This window comes from Vombatus ursinus, unplaced genomic scaffold (genome assembly GCF_900497805.2).
Source record: "Vombatus ursinus unplaced genomic scaffold, bare-nosed wombat genome assembly UNPS02009205.1, whole genome shotgun sequence".
Classification (NCBI taxonomy): domain Eukaryota; kingdom Metazoa; phylum Chordata; class Mammalia; order Diprotodontia; family Vombatidae; genus Vombatus; species Vombatus ursinus.
In genome coordinates this window covers 8997723-9016589 of record NW_020948983.1, presented here as the reverse complement: position 1 = coordinate 9016589, position 18867 = coordinate 8997723, and the positions used below count along the sequence as shown (strand labels likewise).

Here is an 18867-nt window from a genome sequence, read left to right as displayed (position 1 = left end):
TGTGTGTGTGTGTGTGTGTGTGTGTGTGTGTGTGTGTGTGTGTGTGTGTGTGTGTAGAAGACTAAGAGAAGTCACTCAGGATGTGGCATAATTAAGCAAAGCCATACTCCTTCCCAATGTCCAGTCCATTACTGCAGATACAGTTATCATCCCAGCACACAATTCTGATCATACTTCTCCCTTGCTCAGAACTCCTCAGTGGCCCCCCAGTACTTAATGATTGGAGTCCAAAGTTCTTAACATGGCATCAAGGTTTACCATGTCCCTAACCAACCATTCCAGTCTAGTTTGTCCAATATTCTTACCATTCCATAAATATGTCTTGAGTTTTCCTGATTCCATGCCTTGGCTCACACACATTGTCACTACCACCTAGAATGTTCTCCCTTCATCTCTACTTTTCTGAAATCTTACCTATCCTTCCCAGTCCAGCTCAAATGCTACCTCCTCTTCACATGTGAAACCAGATGTGATCTCTCTTTCCTTTGAAAGGCTTTTCCACAGATGATTAACAATTGATAAAAAGAACAGCTAAAGGAGATAAGCATTTTCACGCCCTTTTTATCTCTCTTTTGCTCTTATCATCCTCTACAATGGATTATAATTATTAATGTTATTTGTCATCTCCCCCATGAGACTATAAGCTTCACTGACAGTCACAGACATTGTCTTGTTCACTTTTCTTTACCCCAGATTTTTTAGCATAGTTCCTCACATGCGGTAAATTCAGCAAATATCTGGGTCCATCCTCGTTCTATCACTTATTTCTTACTTTATGACCTTGGACAAGTCACTTGACCTCTTTGGACCCAAATTTCCTTATTTATAACATGACAGGGTTAGACTTATCAGGGATGGGTAACCTGCGGCCTCCAGGCCATATGTGGCCTCCTAGGTCCTTGGGTGTAGACTTTTTACTGAGTCCCAATTTTACAGAACAAATCCTTTTATTAAAGGAATTTGTCCTGTGAAGTCTAGATTCAGTCAAAGGGCCACACTTGAGGACCCAGAGGATGACATGTGGCCCTGAGGCCACAGGTTCGCACCCCTGAGATATTCTCCATGGTTTTCTACATGTTTAGATCTATAACCCTATACTAAGTCTCATCAAAGTTGAACTGAACTGAAAAAAAAAAAGCAGAAATGGTTGGCTATGAGCAATGTTTGAAAGATTCATGTCATATTAAGAAACAGAATCAAATGTGATCATGAAAGTATGTCAGAAACTATAAATTATTTTGTAAAAATAAGTGTTACAAATACAATAGATTATTATGATTATTCTAGTCCTGTTAATGGGGGCACCCTGTGCCCCCAACACCGCATAGAGCTAGAAAGAATTCAGAAAAAGGGAACTAAAATGAGTAGGATTGAATAGGAAGCCAAGTTCAAGATTATTGGGGAAGGGACAGATCACGTTCAGTTGATCAGGAGTGGGGAAAGACCTCATGAATACAGAAGGATAAGAAGAATTTCAAGGGGGTGACATCCAAACTCTTCATAATGAGTAAACACTTTGATTGTGCTCCTTCCTAGGCTTTGTCTTTCCAGAGAAGACATCTTGTGTGTGTATGTGTGTGTGTGTGTGTGTGTGTGTGTGTGTGTGTGTGTGTGTGAGACAGACAGACAGACAGACAGAGACACAGAGAGATAGAGACAGAGAGACACAAACAGACAGACAGGAAAAAAGACAGAGAGATCAAAAGTCTGTGTTTTTGTCGGGGAAGAAACTTTCTCCCCGTTACTGTGATGCTCCATAAATTTTGCTAAATTATTGTGGCTAAAAAATTCATCACCTTGGAGCCAACCTGGTGATGAGCCTTCCCAAATAGCTAAGCTTGTCTTCGAACAACAGTGATAAAACCAGGCACCGAGCTATATATCATAAGGCGGCATTGGAGTATAACTTTAGGGATAGTGTGTACTCATAGTAATAATTTTAAAATTCACATTTATATAGTACTTTAAGGTTTTAAAATGGTTTTTCTCACAAAAATCCTGTGAAATAGCAAGTATGAGTTTGATTATCCTCATTTTATAGATGAGGAACCAAGGTTCAGAGAGTTTATATGGTTTTCCAAATGTCACACATAAATACTAAGAATGTATACATATACAAATACAGTTCCCTACATCAATGAAATCGCAAGTCTAGATTTTTTTACAATACACATATATGTCTTTATGTGTGTGTATATGTGGGGGATGGGGACTGGGTTCATGATTAAATAATAAAGGGAAATCTCAGATGAAGAAATTCTATTGATACAGGTCAACATTTTCTTTAAAACTAAGTCTTACAGAGGTACCTAGAGCACTGAAAAATTAAGTGATCTGCATAGGGTCACACAGCCAATATATATCAGATGCTGCATGTTATATATGGGTGTGTATTTGTATATATACATATATACACATACACATATACTATATATACTTGTATACATACACACAAATATATAGACATGGGTGTGTATATATGAATGTGGCAGTGAGTTGCTTTTCGTTGCTTTTCGAGGTCCTCACTGAGAGTTCCCCATACCATCGAAATCATAGATCAGGTCTGAAATATATACAGATACACATATATGTATCTGTATATAATTCAGACCCGACATATGTACACACACAAATATAGGTATGTTTACGTGTATATGTATATATGTGATATATATATCTATGCATATAATACATTCACATAGAAATACTCTGACTTTTGAAAGTACTTTACAATAAAGTCACCTCCTCCACAAAAACAGCTAACATGTAGAAACTTCATTAATGTAGTTTGGTGACTCATCTGTCACCTGTAATCTTAGAAGGTCTAAGAGATTAAGTTACTATAGTCCCCCAGCTAGATGGGGCAGCTACATGGCTCAGTGGATAGAGCTCTGAGCCTAGAGATAAGAAGATCTGAGTTTGAATCAGGCCTCAGGCACTTATTAGCTGTTTGCCTTAATCCAGTACAGAAGGAAATGGCAAACCTCTCTAATATCTTTGCCAAGAAAACCCCATGGACAGTATGGTCCACAGAGTCATGAAGAGTCAGATACAACTGAATAACAACAACATAACCCCGTAGCCAATATGTATCAGAGGCAGGACCTGAAGCCAACAGATTCAGACTCTAAGACTGGGCCCCTTACTATTACACAGTGCTTAGTAATATTTATGCACTTACGTATAGACACATAAGTGTGGGCATACAGGAGACAAAACCACTTTTTTTAGTTGGGGAAAGTGAGTTTTTTATAAGTGCTTTTGAAACCAAAATATTTGTATTAACTTGATAATGGAAACAGATCTTGGTTGACCTGAAACAAAATGCTTAACATTTCAGACATAACATGTTTCAGAGGAGTTGAGGGTCAAGGATAATACACTGACAGCTACTTACCATGGAACTCAGTCAGGTTGTCACCTTTCATAGTGCTCACAAGCTGCCTTCCATCACGAAAATCCTTTCCTTTCTTCAACATTGTCTTTACAGCAGAAGCATAAAGCAGGACTGCATCGTGAAGGTAAGCAGAATAAGCACTCACCTTAAGCAAGAAAAGGGAAATAATTTTTTTAAGCAATCAGGGTTAAGTGACTTGCTCTCGATCATACAGTCAGTAAGTGCCTGAGATCACATTTGAACTCAGGTCCCTTCTAGGGCTGGTGCTCTGTGCCATCTGGCTGCTCAGGAAGTGATATTTTTTTTTTAATCTCCATTCGACCCAGTGACTCTTCTCTGGTCATTCACTCAGGTAACTTTCTATATCCCATTCATTTGACTCTACACTGAACTACTTGCCATCTTCTTAATCATATACTGCCTTGTGACATTTATGCTATTGGATTGACCTGCTGCTTATCCCCTATGTTGGTTTTTGTTTTTGGAATATTTATGTCTTGCTTCCCTAGATTATAAATTCTTTGAATGAAGGGCTATATCCTAGAGTTCTTAGTATCCACACGCCCACCTCATCCAGTGCCTAAAATATAAAATCTATACAAAAAAATATTCATGGAAATACTCAAAGAATCAGTAAGCTATAAAAGATCTTAGATATTATCTAATCAAGGGGATCTTAATGTTTTTTATGTCATGGACTCTTGGCATTCTGTTGAAGACTACGAACCCCTTCTCAGAATAATGTTTTTAAATATATAAAATATATAAATACATAAATATATAAAAATGTTTTTAAATATATAAAACAAAATATATAACATTATAGTAGAAAGTAATTAAATTTTTTAAATTATCAAAATATTTTTAAAAGACCAAGTTCACAGACCCAAGGTTAAAATCCCAATCCCCTTATTTTTTCTGGTGTTCAGTCATTTCAATCATGTCTAACACTTTGTGACCCCATTAGGGGTTTTCTTGGCAGAGAAACTGGAGTTGTTTACCATGTCCTTCACCCATTTTACAGATGAGGAAACTGAGGCAAACAGGATTAAGTGACTTGCCCAGGGTCACACAGCTAGTAATTCCCTTATTTTACACATGTTAATACCGAATCCTTGAGAAGGATTGTAACTAATATGATGGGTAGAGCATTGGATTAGGAATCAGAAAGACCTGGGCTTGAATCCTGCCTTGGACACTAACTGTCTAGGAGATGGTGGGCATGTCAGTTAACTTTTCTGGGCCTCCATCTTCTCTGTAAAATGAAGAGATTGGACTTGATGACCTCTATAGTCCCTTCCAGTTCTCAATCTATGAACCTGTAATCCTAAGTGAAGTGAATTGCTCCCAATTACATGGTAGAGAGTCTAGCAGAATCTGGACTCAAACTCAGGCCTCTGGCCTCTTGACCCAACAGTAGAGACTCCCTTTTTACTACATCACATTACAATTTGTGGATTGATGTTGTTAGGATCTATCATCAGCTGTGTGTTCTCATTCTCTTTCCTGATCAGTCAGAGTCATTCACCTACTCTCACCTGAGAGCTCAGAGCTGTCCGTGTCCTAGGAGGACTTCCTGCCATAACAGGAGGCATCTAAGGAACCCCTGGCTAGATTAGTATCGGGTATGCTTGAGAGGGCTCTGATCGCTGGTTCAACCTATTGACTTGTCTGTCTTCCTGCCTCAGATTGTTGACATGTGGCTTTGCTGTGTTGAAAAGCGTGTGCTCTTTAGCTCATCCTATCTTGTTAGATTCTTTATCTCTGCTAATTATGTCTCTCTTTGGCTTTGAATCTACCTAGTAACCCTGGCTCTGCAGTATACATTAGCTTAGCATGACATTTATAGAGATTTGTTTGTATCACAAAATATAGAAATCCTAGAATGTTTGGGACTGAAGGTGACTCAGAGGTCATCTAGTCCAATCTCTATATTTTACGGGGGGCAGGAAGGGAGGGGAAATCAAGGTCCAGAAAGGTGAAATAATTTAACTAAGGTCACAAAGCTAGTGAGTAGCAGAGTAGGGACTAGAAGACAAGTCTTCTGATTTTTAGTCCAATGTCCTTCCTTCTGCCCTACTCTAATCCCATGTCATGCAGGGGGGATGGGGAGAAAGGGATGAAGAAGAAGTCAAATTAAAAAACATGTTATCCTTTAAATGAAGGTAGCCAAGAAGTTCACCAGTGGCATTTATGAATCAGTCCTAAAATGGATACCCTCATAAGTGAACCTTGAATCAGACCTGCTCCACTGATGAAAGGGAACTGAGAAAGGGCTTCCCCTTCAGCTTTTCGTAGACCTCCTTCATGAAATCATGGTCTTTGGAATGTTCATCAAAGGAAGTGATGGCTATGAGAAACATAGAGTCAAAGGCTTTGGGGAGTTGATCATTCTTCTGATGAGTCAACACTTCTTTCCAAAAATCATCCTAAAATATTAAAAGAAACATTTTGTTCCATATCCTATCAATTCTAATTTTTTCACATTATGTATTGTAATGTTAGCAATTCCCTTGATTAAAGCAGCCTGTGTTTAAAATGGCAGTAAGATTTTTGGAATACCCTGTATTATATCATTTGATCCTCCTAATAACTGTGAAGTAGATAGATGGGGGGTGGGGTTCTTAATTTGGAGTTCATGAACTTAAAATATAGATACACATACATATATACACACATATGTGTATATATATACATAACATATACATACACACATATAATTGTAATCCAATATAATTGGTTTCCTTTGTAATCCTACATATTTTATTTTATTCATTTAAAAACATGAATATAAGGAGTTTATAGGCTTCACTCCTCTGCCAAAAAAGAGCCATGATACATACAAAAATGTTAAAAACCTCTGTAGTAGTACAAATATTATTTTTTCCTTTGGTTTTAAAAATTTTTTTATTGATATCTTTTGTTTTTAATGATATTTTCATTTTCAAATATGACCTTTCCCCTTTCTCTACTCAATCCTTGCAACAATAAATAAAAAGAAAGAAAAAAGAACCATTCAGCAAAAGCAATGAACATATCAACCAAGTCTGGCAGAATATGCAATATTCAATATCCATAGTCCCCCACTTCTTTAAAGAAAGTTGGGATGTGTATTTTTTCCTTTCTTCTTCAAGGACAAGCTTAGTCATTACAACTAAGCTGCACTTAGTTTCATTTTTTATTGTCATCATCGATGTTCTTTTGATTTACAGACCTGTAGTCATCACATCTATTGTTTCTTGATTTTCTTACTTTACTTTGCATTAGTTCATATGGGTCTTCCCAAGCTTCTCTGAATTCATAGCCATCATTTCTTACAATGTAGTAATATTTCATTATAATTATGGACAGTAATATAGTCAACCTTTTCCTTAGTAGATAAGCATCTATTTTGTTTCCGATTCTTTACTACTACAAAAAAATGCTGCTATGAATATTTTTGGTATATATGGAACCTTTCATTTTCCATTGGACTAGAACCAGTTTCCATATTTTACATAACTTCGATTAATATTAATCTGAATACATGCAACCAACTCAGGGAAATTGCTATTGTTATTTGTACTTATCAAGACCTAGTTATTTGTCTAGTAGGAAAGTAAGACTTCCAGAAAAATCATATAATGTATGACAAATGTATCATTGTGGATAATTTCAATTAAAAGCAATAGTTTCATGAAAACAATATAATGTTTCATATATGAGTGAGTAGGGCTGGAGACAAGAAAGCACACATGCAGTACTTGAAAACATATTGTCTGAATACGACCTGACTCTTTGCTTCGCTGACACAATTTGAAGGTTATTACTTTGGGTTTTTACATCATAAGGGATTTGGGATGGAAAAAAATTACTTTTCTGCCATGTAGAACTCTACAGGGCCTTGGGTTATCCACTATCTCAGGTTACTCACACCACTTTTGCTTTCATTCAATTTGATAGCTGAAAAATAGCCTTTAACCTAAAAGAATTACATACTTAAGAGGCATTTAAGAGTACCTCAATCTTAAAGTAAAAGTCAGAGGGCAACCCATCCTTTATCCTCAACTGGACTCGCAAACAATTACTGTTTATTCACTGACCTCTAACTGCTGCAAAATGATGAAGACAAATTTTCCAGGGGCTAGTCCCAGTGTCTCTGTGGCCAGAAGAATAGTCCAGGCATCAGCTATGTTGCAGATTAAAATGATAACTATAGGAAGAGAAAACAGAATTAGCCACTCTGGGGACCCAACACCCCCTCCACCTTAATAGAAACCAAATCCTAGTCTGAAGTATAAGAATAAGATTAGAGCCAAAAGTATTTCAATCTTTTTTTTTTTAAAGCTCCCAACATATCCCACAGGCTTATTTCTTTTCATTTAAGTGGTATTTTGGCATAATAGATGGTGATCGGGCCTTGGAGCCGGGAAGACCTGAATTCAATTTCCTTCTCTGCTACCTATGGGCTGTGTGTCCCTGGGCAAATTACTTAAAGGCTAAATGCCCCCAGGCAACTCTCAGAGCCCATAAATTGCAAAGATGATGATCTTCAATTAGAAGTAAAAGTTCTTCACCCAGACCTTCCTAACTGACAAAATCAAGAGTCCAGTCAAGGGGAAAAAAAGTTTCATTCCTAAAAATGGAGAGTACCTTGCAACCTTTGCCCTAACAGAGTCATTGTTTCAAGGTCTCTAATCATCCCCCGACAGCACTGCCAGAGCAGACAGAACTCTAGACTTGGAGTCAGGAAGACTAGGGTTCAAATCCTTCCTCAGGTATTTACTAGCAGTGAAATCCTGAGCTAGTCACTTAAGCTCTCTCAGCCTCCGGTGTAAAATTGGCATCATAATAGCACCTGCCTCAGGGTGTTGTTATGAGGATCAAGTGAGATAACATATCAATCAGCAAGCATTTATTAAATGTTTGCTATGTGTTAGGTACTTTCCCGAAGGCTGGGGATACAAAGGCCTGGGGATGCAAAGAAAGGCTAAACACTTTCCAAACCTGAAAGAGCTATATACATAGTAGCTATTGTCACTATTACTGATACAGTGCTTGAATCCTATTTCTCTTCTGCTCAATACACTTCAGTGCCTCCCCATTGCTTGCAGAATAAAGCCCCAACACTTAGTGGGGCACAGAGGGTCCTCCACAATCTAGTGCCACCTTACTTTTCCACCCTTATCACCCTTATTTCCTCCTTTACCTTATATTCCATCCTAACTCCCCTACCCCTCATGGACTGTATGCCCCAGCCAAACTGACCTCACAGTTTTCTGAATACATCCCATGCTCTGAGCCCTGTGTGCCTTTGCTCATGCTATTCTCTGTGCTTGGAATATTTCTGCTCCAAGCTCCACAACCACACACCAGTCTGCCTGTAGACATCTTACCCATCTTTGAATGCTGACATTAAATGCCTCCTCCTTCAAACACCTTGTTGATTCTTCTGACTGTAAATGATCTCATGATCCCTCCCTAATCTGACCACATAGAACTTTTCTTATGCACTTAAAAAATCCAATTTACATTTATTTGAATGAATCAGAGTATATATTTAATCAGCCATACAAGACTGTAAGCTCCTAGGCTGAGGGTTTGTCTTTTTTTTTAGCTTTTTTAACTCAGTGCTCTAAGATGCATAATATTTTAGCTTTGCATCTCCCCAAGCATAATGTTCTGTACAGGGTAGGTGCTTAATAAATACTTATTGGATGAAAAAATTCAATGAAGTCCTGGATTTGGGCTCAAAGGGCCTGGGTTTGATTCCTGGCTCTGCTACTTATTATTTGTGTGATACCTTGGGCAAATTATTTAAATTCTCTGAGCCTCAGTTTTCTCTTCTGTAAAATGCTATGGGTGATTAGATATATGAAGTAAATTCAAGAAAGGAGTTAAGGATAGTGCCGGAGTTATAAATCTAAGTGACTGGAAGGATTGTAGTATGCTCAACAGAAATAGAAAGTTTTGAAAGAAAGATAATGAATTCTGTTTTGGCCGTGATGAATTTGAGTTACCATGTGACATCTAACTTGAAATATCCAAAATTTTTTATATGGGATTGGATTGTGTGAGATAAACTAGGACTAGCTATATAAATCAGGGAGTTGCATGTACAGAGAGAATAATTAAGCTCATGGAAATCTTGAAGGAAATTTCATGAGAAACTTGGAAGAATAAAGGATTTTTTTAGAGAAGGATATGAAGATGAGGGTGCATTCCAGGCATCATCTGGATGGGAAAAGGGCAGGAAAAGGAAAGCTGAATTTGGGGAAGACAGAATAGAGAGGATAGGTTAGTTTGGCTTCATATAGGTGAAGAGGAATAGAATGAAATTAATATTGGAAGATAGATGGGAGCCTCAAGAAAGCCTAAGAGGCTTTCAACATCAAACTGAAGAAGAGTTTGTGTTTTGTACAAATGATAATGGAAAGTCACTGAAACTTCTTGAGAAGAGGCTTGTTGATATGGCCAGACCTGTACTTTATGTTGTGAAAAAGACCAGCACCACAAAGTCTAATTAGAAGGCCATTGTCTAGGTAAGAGGTCATAAAGGTCTGAACTGGGGTGATGACTGTGTAAGTAGGGATGGAGGAATGGTTGCAAGAGATGTTGTGCATGTGGAATCCAGAAAAATTGGCAAATCCAACCAACATGAATAAATGAGAAAATGCAGGCAAAATATCTTATAATCATAAGGCACCATGTACTTGTTATTATTATTAATGTCACCTCTTTCGTGCCCAGGACAGGTTGAGCAGGGCAACTGACTGTGGGGAGCATTTAGGGGGAAAATCACTGAAATAAAAAGCAACCCAGGATCTGGACACATCAGGGAAGGAACGTCCCCCCCTTGACACCCTGCCCCATGACCATTATCTTTGATTCTTTTTTTTTTTTGGATTGGGGTTAAGTTACTTACTTTGGGTCACACAGCTAGTAAGCATCAAGTGTCTGGTCTGCGACCAGGACTGGAAACTCAGGTCCTCCTGACTCCAGTATCGTTGCTCTATCCACTGTGCCAGCTAGCTGCCCCTCCCATGACCATTATCTTTCTTTTTCCCTTTTTTTCCCCATTCTTTTGCCATTTGGCCTCATTTATTGTTGGGGGTTGGGAAGTGATTTTGGCAAAGTTTTAGCATAACTGTTTTTCTCTTCTCTGTATTCTGCATAAATAAAGAGGCTTTCCCTGAAAATCTCGCTCCGGGCTTCAGAAGCAAGTAGTTTAGAATCAAAGGCAAGGAGGACTTAAGAAGAATCCTTTACACCCCTGAATGTTTTTGCCTTTGTAGAGGCCTAAGCTAAGAGTAGGACAGTTAATTTTAGAAATACTGACAGATCAAACAAGGCACTAAGGACAGAAATGGGATAGGAGGGCTGATTCAATAGCTATTATTCAGCAACAAAATAACATTTTGTAACTTTAAAATGATTGGAATTTCTCGAATTTTCTTTGCAGGACAATGACCCTGTGAAATGTTAGTTTTGTTATGCTGGGATATAGAGAGGCTAAATGATTAGCTGTCAGCTACCCAGCAATCCAGATGGTTAGGAGGTGTTACCAGTGTCACTAACCCACCCTAAATAAGACAGTGACTTCCAGATTCTTTCAATGGGGAGAAGGAAGGGAAAGGTTCAGTAAGCTATACATGTTACTTCTTCCCATTGGACATCTCCTATAGAGCTCACCAGTAAAAACAAAACCAAAACAGGAAGAAGAATGTAACGTTGCTTTTTATATGACACAAATGAAATGATGATTGTTTTATAAAAATTAATTAAATGATACTTTTTACCTATTTAAGTAGAAATAAGTTATTAATTCACACCAAAAATGTCTGAAAAGTACAAGCACGTATAATTTCAATACTGATGTTAAACTGAGCAAGTCCTTGTATCACCTGGAAAACCTTCAAAGACCATAATTTGGGAGTCATTGCAATAAAAATAATTGGGATTTGACTTCAGAAAAATCAAATGTCTTACCGAAACTGAGGACTGATTTTGTATTGTTTACACGTATGTATGTGTATGTATATAGATGACACATTTAGTTATAGCATTAATCAGATCCCTTTCAAACATGTTTCAATATTTTTAACATTTCTGAAAATAAAAAATCGTTTCCTTGCTAAATCCAGAACTCTTTTTGGTCAAGTATTATAAATAACAACCTCCCCTCCTCACAATCACCCAACCCCCACCCCCTCTTCTTACTTCTGGCAGAAGATGTTCCATGCTGGAGATTCTCCTTCAGGAGAGTTTGGTTGCTGCTGGTACATCTGACTTGCGTAGTGATGACAAAATGAGATTTGAGCTGGTTTTCCACAGTTGTCCACAACTCATCAAGTTCATGCCGAGAGGAATCACTTGAGGCTTCTCCAAATAACCCAATGTGTTTCCAGCCAAAATAGAGGAGAACTGCCTGGAGTACTTCCCCCATTTTCTGAACAGGTGTTGCAAGATTCATGTAGGTATCATACAAGAATCTGTTCTCCAGTCTAGTTGTTTGCCTGACAAATCCAAACATGGGAATGTTCCATTGTGAAGCCAACAAGCCAGTTACCTGGGAATTCAAAAGGACCCTTCTTCATGACGGTATTCATAATTCATTCAAAGCCTCATTCTAAAGTACCTTGATAAACCAATCATTTGGTGAGATCAAATCATATCCCTACTTGGATAAAAGTAACGGGCCCTGTATCATTAAATATCCCATATCTTAATTTTTATGGATAAGTAAAGTGAGGCCCTGAGAGGTAAGGTGACAGAGAATAAGCATTCCTGTAGTAAAAGCATGGTTTGCAATCTTGGGATTCAATCCAAAGCTTTATTTGCATGATAGCAAAGTTTTACCTCATTTATACTTGCAGTAGTAACCTCTGAAATTTTTGTGAATAGTCTACTAATTCCCATTATACAGGAATCAGATGAAAAAAAGGAGGAGATATTGCTACTATTTACCTGTCTTTGATACACAGAAAGGAAATCAAATGTTCATTAGAGCTTTCCCATTGATGAATATGCCTCTATTTTCAGCACGGTTCTCTAGGAGTATCTGACTAGGTTTAAAGGTTGAACTGAGGCTTAAATGATGCCTACTCAGCACAGATGCAAGCAGGTCTTTGGTTCTCAGACATATTTGGATCATACATACATACCATTTACATACATATATATATACACATATATGCACACACTCATAGATTTTATATGATCTACCTGTATTTCCTTTATATACAAACTCAGCAGAGAATATGTATGTGTGTGGGTACATATCCTTTGAGTTTCACAATAATTCCTTGAAGAAGATAAGATAGTATTATAATTATTATCTGAACTTTCCAGATGAGGAAAATGAGGCTCATAAAAGAGAAGGGGACACCAGCCAATGAACTACCAGTGATTAGATAGGGAACATGGAATGGTGACAATACTAGATTTGAAGTCAGAGACCCTGGGGCAGCTGAGTGACGCAGTAGATAGAGCACTGTCCCTGAAGTCAGGAGGACCTCAGTTCAAATCTAACCTCAGACCAAACACTTGATACTTACTAGCTGTGTGACCCTGGGCAAGTCACTTAACCCCAATGCCTAAAAAAAAAGAAATCAGAAGCCCTGGCTTTGGATCCCAGCTCTGCATTTTGTGATATGTGCAATCATGGTTAAGCCACCTCCCTGCTCTGGTGTAATTCTCATCTGTAAAATGACCATTAAAATCTATTCTAGCTCTAAACTTCTATGATCTTACTATCTTTTTTAAAAATATGTTTCTTAGTTTTCCTTCATGATACATCTTTACTCCAGAAGATAGAAAATAAGCAATGAGTACTATTTCCCTGGACCTGATTTAATTATTTTTTTCCCAATTAGCAAACTTTTATTTTTTTTTATTATTTTTTCTCCCACTTCCTCCTGTATACCTAGTCAGGGGCAGCTAGCTGGTGCAATAGAGAGCTGGACCTAAAGTTAGGAAGACCTGAATTCTAATCTGGCCCTTAACACTTGCTATCCCACCCTAGACAAGTCTCTCAATTTTTCTCAGCCTTGGTTTCCTCATATGTAAAATGGAGATTAATAACAGCACCTACCTTGCAGAGTTATTGTGAGAATCAAGGGAGATAATATTTGTAAAGCACTTTGCAAACTTTAAAGTACTATAGAACTTTCTACAAATGCTAGTCAAACAAAATAAATTCCTGAAGAGATCACGTCCAAAAAAATATTTAGGGCTCATAAGAAAGAAATGCTGAGGATAACATTATTTGTAATGGTCAATTCAAAACTCATGAAAATACCCGTCCAGGTTTTTTATTGGGGAATTGTAATAATGGTTATCAGAAGTTTTGAGCTAGGTTAATATCACCAGATTGGCTAATATCACCATTGAGATGTTCCCTTTTCCAGAAAGACACACCACAGTAAAAGTTTCATGAACATTGCATACTCCACCTCTGCTGCTCCTGGGCATACTGGTCCAAAGAGGGCAGAAATCCTTTCTTTCTGGACTTGCTTGATAAAAGCATCAAGAGATTCTTTGGCACTACAAGCTGAGTTGGTGTTAGTGAACTCCATGGTATAGTTACCCAAGTAAACTGGGTCAGAATTCACCTTCTCCATGGCGATCTGGATGGCAGCACCCAGCCTCTGGGCACTAAAAGAATTGGAGATGTTCCAAGGAGCTTGGAAGCCCACAATGAGCTTAGTATCCTCTAGACACATGACCAACAGGCTGGGAAGGAATACAAAAATAAGGGTTAGGTAGATAGGACAATGGGACATCCCCCCATACAAACCCAGCTTGAGAAGACAGTTACGAGTGATCCTGAGAGCCATTGTTTGTCTTTAATTCTTAGATCATCTCAGGATTTGGAGCCACAACCTCCCAACTGCTTGTGTTGGCAGCTTAAATAAGAGTGAGTCCTCTCCCCTCCCCCAGGGATTGTTTCTTGTTTTTAATTAAGTGGCACTAATTAACCCAGAACCTTTCTTTCCCCAGGAGCCTCTTCTAACAGAACACAGAGGTAGGAAGAGAGGCTGGAATTAAGATCAGAACAACCTGAATCCTAGTCCCAGCATTGCCCCTTCTCTGCATGACCTAGAGCTGGTCATTCATACTGTCTTTTCCTTCAGGTTCTTGATCTGGAAACTGAGGATGATAAAAACCATTTCAGCATCTCTCCTAAGAATCTCCCTTACTCCACCCCACACACAACCACCCCCTGTCAGGAGGGATCAGGAATGATTGTGGCTGTGAAACATATTTTCATCTTTGTTTTATTTTTGGTGAGGCAATGGGGTTAAGTGACTTGCCCAAGGTCACACAGCTAGTAAGTGTTAAGTGTCTGAAACCAGATTTGAACTCAGGTCCTCCTGACTCCAGGGCTCTATCCACTGCGCCACCTAGCTGCCTGAAACACATTTTGAAAAATTATGTGTTTATTGTCACATACACAAGTCAGTCATCACATAGGTACATGCTTTTAGGCACAAGGAGGACCTGGCGAACGAGTAGGAATGGTTCAATGTAAATCCATTGCCAACCCAGTCAAAGAATATGTCTTGTTTACAGTGGGTCAGCAGTAACAGTTTTATTCTTGAAGTATTTTAGAAAAAGCACTCATCGTACTTCATTTCTCTGAGTCTGAGTGTATTCATAAATCAAATGGAGATAATCATATCTCCCTTACCTATCGTTCAGGGCTGTTGTGAGGATCAAATGAGATGATGTATATAAAATTGGTATATAAACTATAACTTATAATACAAATGTAAGTTCTCTTAAGGACAGATTCTCTAGGGGCATCTAGCCATGCTTATAACTCCAGGAAAGTCTGCCAATGTCAGTTTGTTGACGAGCGTTTATTAAGCACCTACCATATGCCAAAAACCATGCTAAATAATGGAGATACAAAGAAACATAAAAACAGGGACCCTGTCCTCAAGGACCTCACATTCTAAATACACAATGGTATTGAAGTTGGAATTCCCTTCAGCACTGTATAGACCTTCTTCAAATGCTCCTCATTTCTCTTCAAGTTCATTTCCTCTTGTTACATTCAAACAAATGGATGAGGGTGAAAAGAATAGCTGGCAATCATCATTTCTCTGCTCATTCTTCCTTCTTACACTGAGAGGCTGCTGTTGATCCATCAGCTACTAATCCAATAACTCCAAATCCTTTAACTTAATTTTCCTTAGATTTCCCTACTCTACAATGGTAACTATAATCCCTCAGAGTACTTTGTTTTATAAATTATTTCATTTGATTCTGACAACAATATCTTAATGAAGGCACTTTATTTCCATTTTATAAGTGAAGAAATTGATGCACAGAAAATTTAGGTGATTTGCCAAGGTCAAACAGATAGGAACTGGCATAAGGAACTCCCACCTGAGGAGCTTCTGTCTACCAAGGCAGGTCTCTTCACTACAATTTAATCTTTGAGAGTTATCTAAAGCACTGAAAGGTTGAGGGTTTGAGGCAGGGCTTGAATACAGGTCTTTCCTTTCCTTTCCATTATACCACAACTAACAAATGCTATTGAAGCATAGAATGTCAAACAGGAAGGGATCATAGTGTCAACCCCTCAAAGAAGAGTGGTGAAGGTCCCTTGCTCAAATTCACATAGCGAGTGAGTGAGTGACAGAGGTGGGTCTAGAACTTAATTCTTTTGATTCTCAGTCCTGGATCCATTGTACTGCACCCAACTGCTTCCCTAATAGGGGAACCAATATTGGATAACCCAGGTTGTCTGAGCTTTCCAGAAAGCCATCCACTATACCATACTAACTCTTTTAAGACAATTTAGGTTGTCCACTTCTGGATCAGATTTAGTGCTGTCAGCTTTTCTATCCAATCTCAGAGTCTCTGCTTCTCAAAGAATCCTTTATTGACTAAGAACATATTTATCTAGGATGCTCTGTCTATAGCCAACATGGGTGAAACATACATGTGTCCTTTTCTTTAAAGCCTTAATCCAGGCAAATAGTTCACCAGTTTCAATATACACATTTCAAACAAAACCAGAGTTCTGGGGAAAGTTATTATTATGTTTTCCTTTTCATGCCATTGATGATGCTATGGCTATTCCTCAAAGGGGCAGTTTTACTAATGATTTTCATTTACAAAGCACATAAATGTAACTTTGTATTAACTTTGCATATAGAATCAATTCTCAACTTTCACAGGGCAACATTCCTAGAAAATGGCGACAAAGTCAAAAACACCCATGGGAAATGAGGTTTAGGTTTCTGCAACCACCAAAAACTGTAATCATTCACTAGAGATGGCTGAAAATACACGTTTCTGCATGTAGTTCTTTATAACAAAACATTATGCACTTTTCCTAACACAGTATCCATGAAATAACCATAAAATGTAGTACACAAAAAAAAACGTGCAAAACATTTTTTCTCACTAGTTATTCTCTAGAATTCTGTGACATTTTGTGTTATCTCAATTAAAAAGTATTTCAGGCAATATTCACTTTTCATAACACATGTAATCTATAATGTCATAAATGCTTTCCTCCTTTTTTTGAATATAACAAATAGTGCATTTGTTAACACCAAACTCCTACATGGACAGAGGCTGCAGACATTTCAGCAGGAAATTAATTTAATGCCTTTATTTTCTCACTAGGCCAAATCACTGACTTTGCACACTTGGGCTTAGAGCCCAAAGGACTTGCACTATGCTTTGGGGACATAAATGCAACACAAAATTTGAGTTTTTAAGGCTAATAATGAAAATATGCAACAAATGTATGGGGAGCTCTTTACTCTAAAATGAGATGGTGAACAAGACCAGTGAAGCACCTAGCAGGATACCAGCTACTTTACAAATTGGGCAGATCAAGCCTTTCATTTTTTTTTCTTTATTGTGAATAGCTGCAAATGTGCATGGTTAACAACATGAAAGTGAAAATGAGGTTGCTAATAAAAATTGTAGGAATGTGAAGTCCTGAAAGTCAAATGCTCAGTTGTTGAGGATTGATTGTATTTTGCATTTACCAGCAGGTTGTTTCCCCCAACAGTAAGCTCCTTGAGGGCAAGGAAAGTTTCCTTTTTTGTCTCTGCAGTCCCATTGCCTATCCCATTCAGTAATTATTATTAGGAGAACTGTTTTAAAATAATATTTTGTTTTTCCCCAATTGCATGTAAAGACAATTTTTAACATTCATTTTTTTTGAAATTTTGAGTCCTAAATTTTCTCCCTCTCTCTGTCACCTCCTCCTCCCTGTGACAGTAAGCAATTTGATATAGGTTATACATGTTCAATCACATAAAACATATTACCATATTAGTCATGTTGTGAAAGAAGGCATAGACCCAAAGGGAAAAAACATACAAAAAATAAAATAAAATGAAAAATGGTATGCTTCAATCTGCATTCAGACTCCATCAATTCTTTCTCTGCAGGTGGATAGCATTTTTCATCAAGAGGCCTTTGGAAGTGTCTTGGATCATTGTACTGCTGAGAATGGCTAAATCACTGACAGTTGATCATTGTACAGTAATGCTGTTGCTGTGTACAATTTTCTCTAGAAGAACTTTTAATGAAATATCACTAATTAATAGAACTATATCATTATTGAAACTTCTCCTAAAAATAATCTAAAGGTAATACAGTCTTACAGCAAAAGGTTGGGGACTGAAGAATCAATCCTAGTCCCAATTCTGTCACTAAAGGTATGGACTCAAGCAAGTACATCACCACTGATCTGGAGGATTTCCCCAATCCTCTAGTAGGTACTTAGCATTTGAAAATCAGCACAAGCAAATAATTGGAGCCTCAGATTTGGAGAATGGGAATAAAGAGCTTGAGGACAGATACTCTTATAGTTCCAATTGCCTAGGCTGGGAAACCATTGCAGCTGTGTCTTGTGCCCTCACATTACTATCCACTTTGTTTTCTCAAAGTCATTTTAGGCTCTAATTATTTTCAGCAGAACTCTAGGACCCATATATCTCAACCCTTTAAGCAACTCCTTGACCCTCAGGGAAAGCCAGGGAAATAGCCACCTAAGTAAAAAGAATTCCTGTCCTTCAAGAGCCTTAATCATTAACATTCACTTTAATGCTGTCAGGGGTTTGTTCTAGGCTTAGAGAAGGAGCCTCTTCAAACTAATCTAAAAAGGCCTGAGATGAAAATCCAGTTAGGTGGGTTAATGTGAGCTGTGGCTGTGAAAGAGGGGTTATTTGTTCTCCTGCAAGCTCTCCTTTCCTCACCTGTTCTAGGAAATCTTTACTCACTGTTGCCGTAACTGGTCAACAGCATTGTTTGACCTTTTCTCAAAAGTAGTTTTGGAACAATAGTGATTTATTACATGTTCAGTATTAACAGCTAGCTTGGCTACCTTATGGTTAGTGTAGGTGGATGATTTTGAGATCTCCTAATGCTTTGTGCTTTGTTCTTAGGACTTTCGACTCTTTTCCTGTAAAAAACAATCTCAGAGGCTGATGCTCTTAATGACTGATTGACCT

At 38.0% G+C, this 18867-nt stretch overlaps 1 protein-coding gene across 1 annotated transcript in view; it reads right to left on the bottom strand.

The window, feature by feature from the left end:
- The window catches only part of LOC114035477 (guanylate cyclase 2G-like), a 68156-nt gene extending 53996 nt beyond the window's left edge, over nt 1-14160 (bottom strand). Inside the window, exons 1-5 of the mRNA XM_027851630.1 lie at nt 13831-14160; nt 11597-11945; nt 7480-7589; nt 5641-5826; nt 3398-3542 (exon numbers count right to left, since the gene is read on the bottom strand). Of these exons, the coding sequence (XP_027707431.1) occupies nt 3398-3542; nt 5641-5826; nt 7480-7589; nt 11597-11945; nt 13831-14160 (1120 nt within the window). The remainder of the gene's footprint in view (nt 1-3397; nt 3543-5640; nt 5827-7479; nt 7590-11596; nt 11946-13830) is intronic.
- Between the last annotated feature and the right edge of the window lie 4707 nt (nt 14161-18867).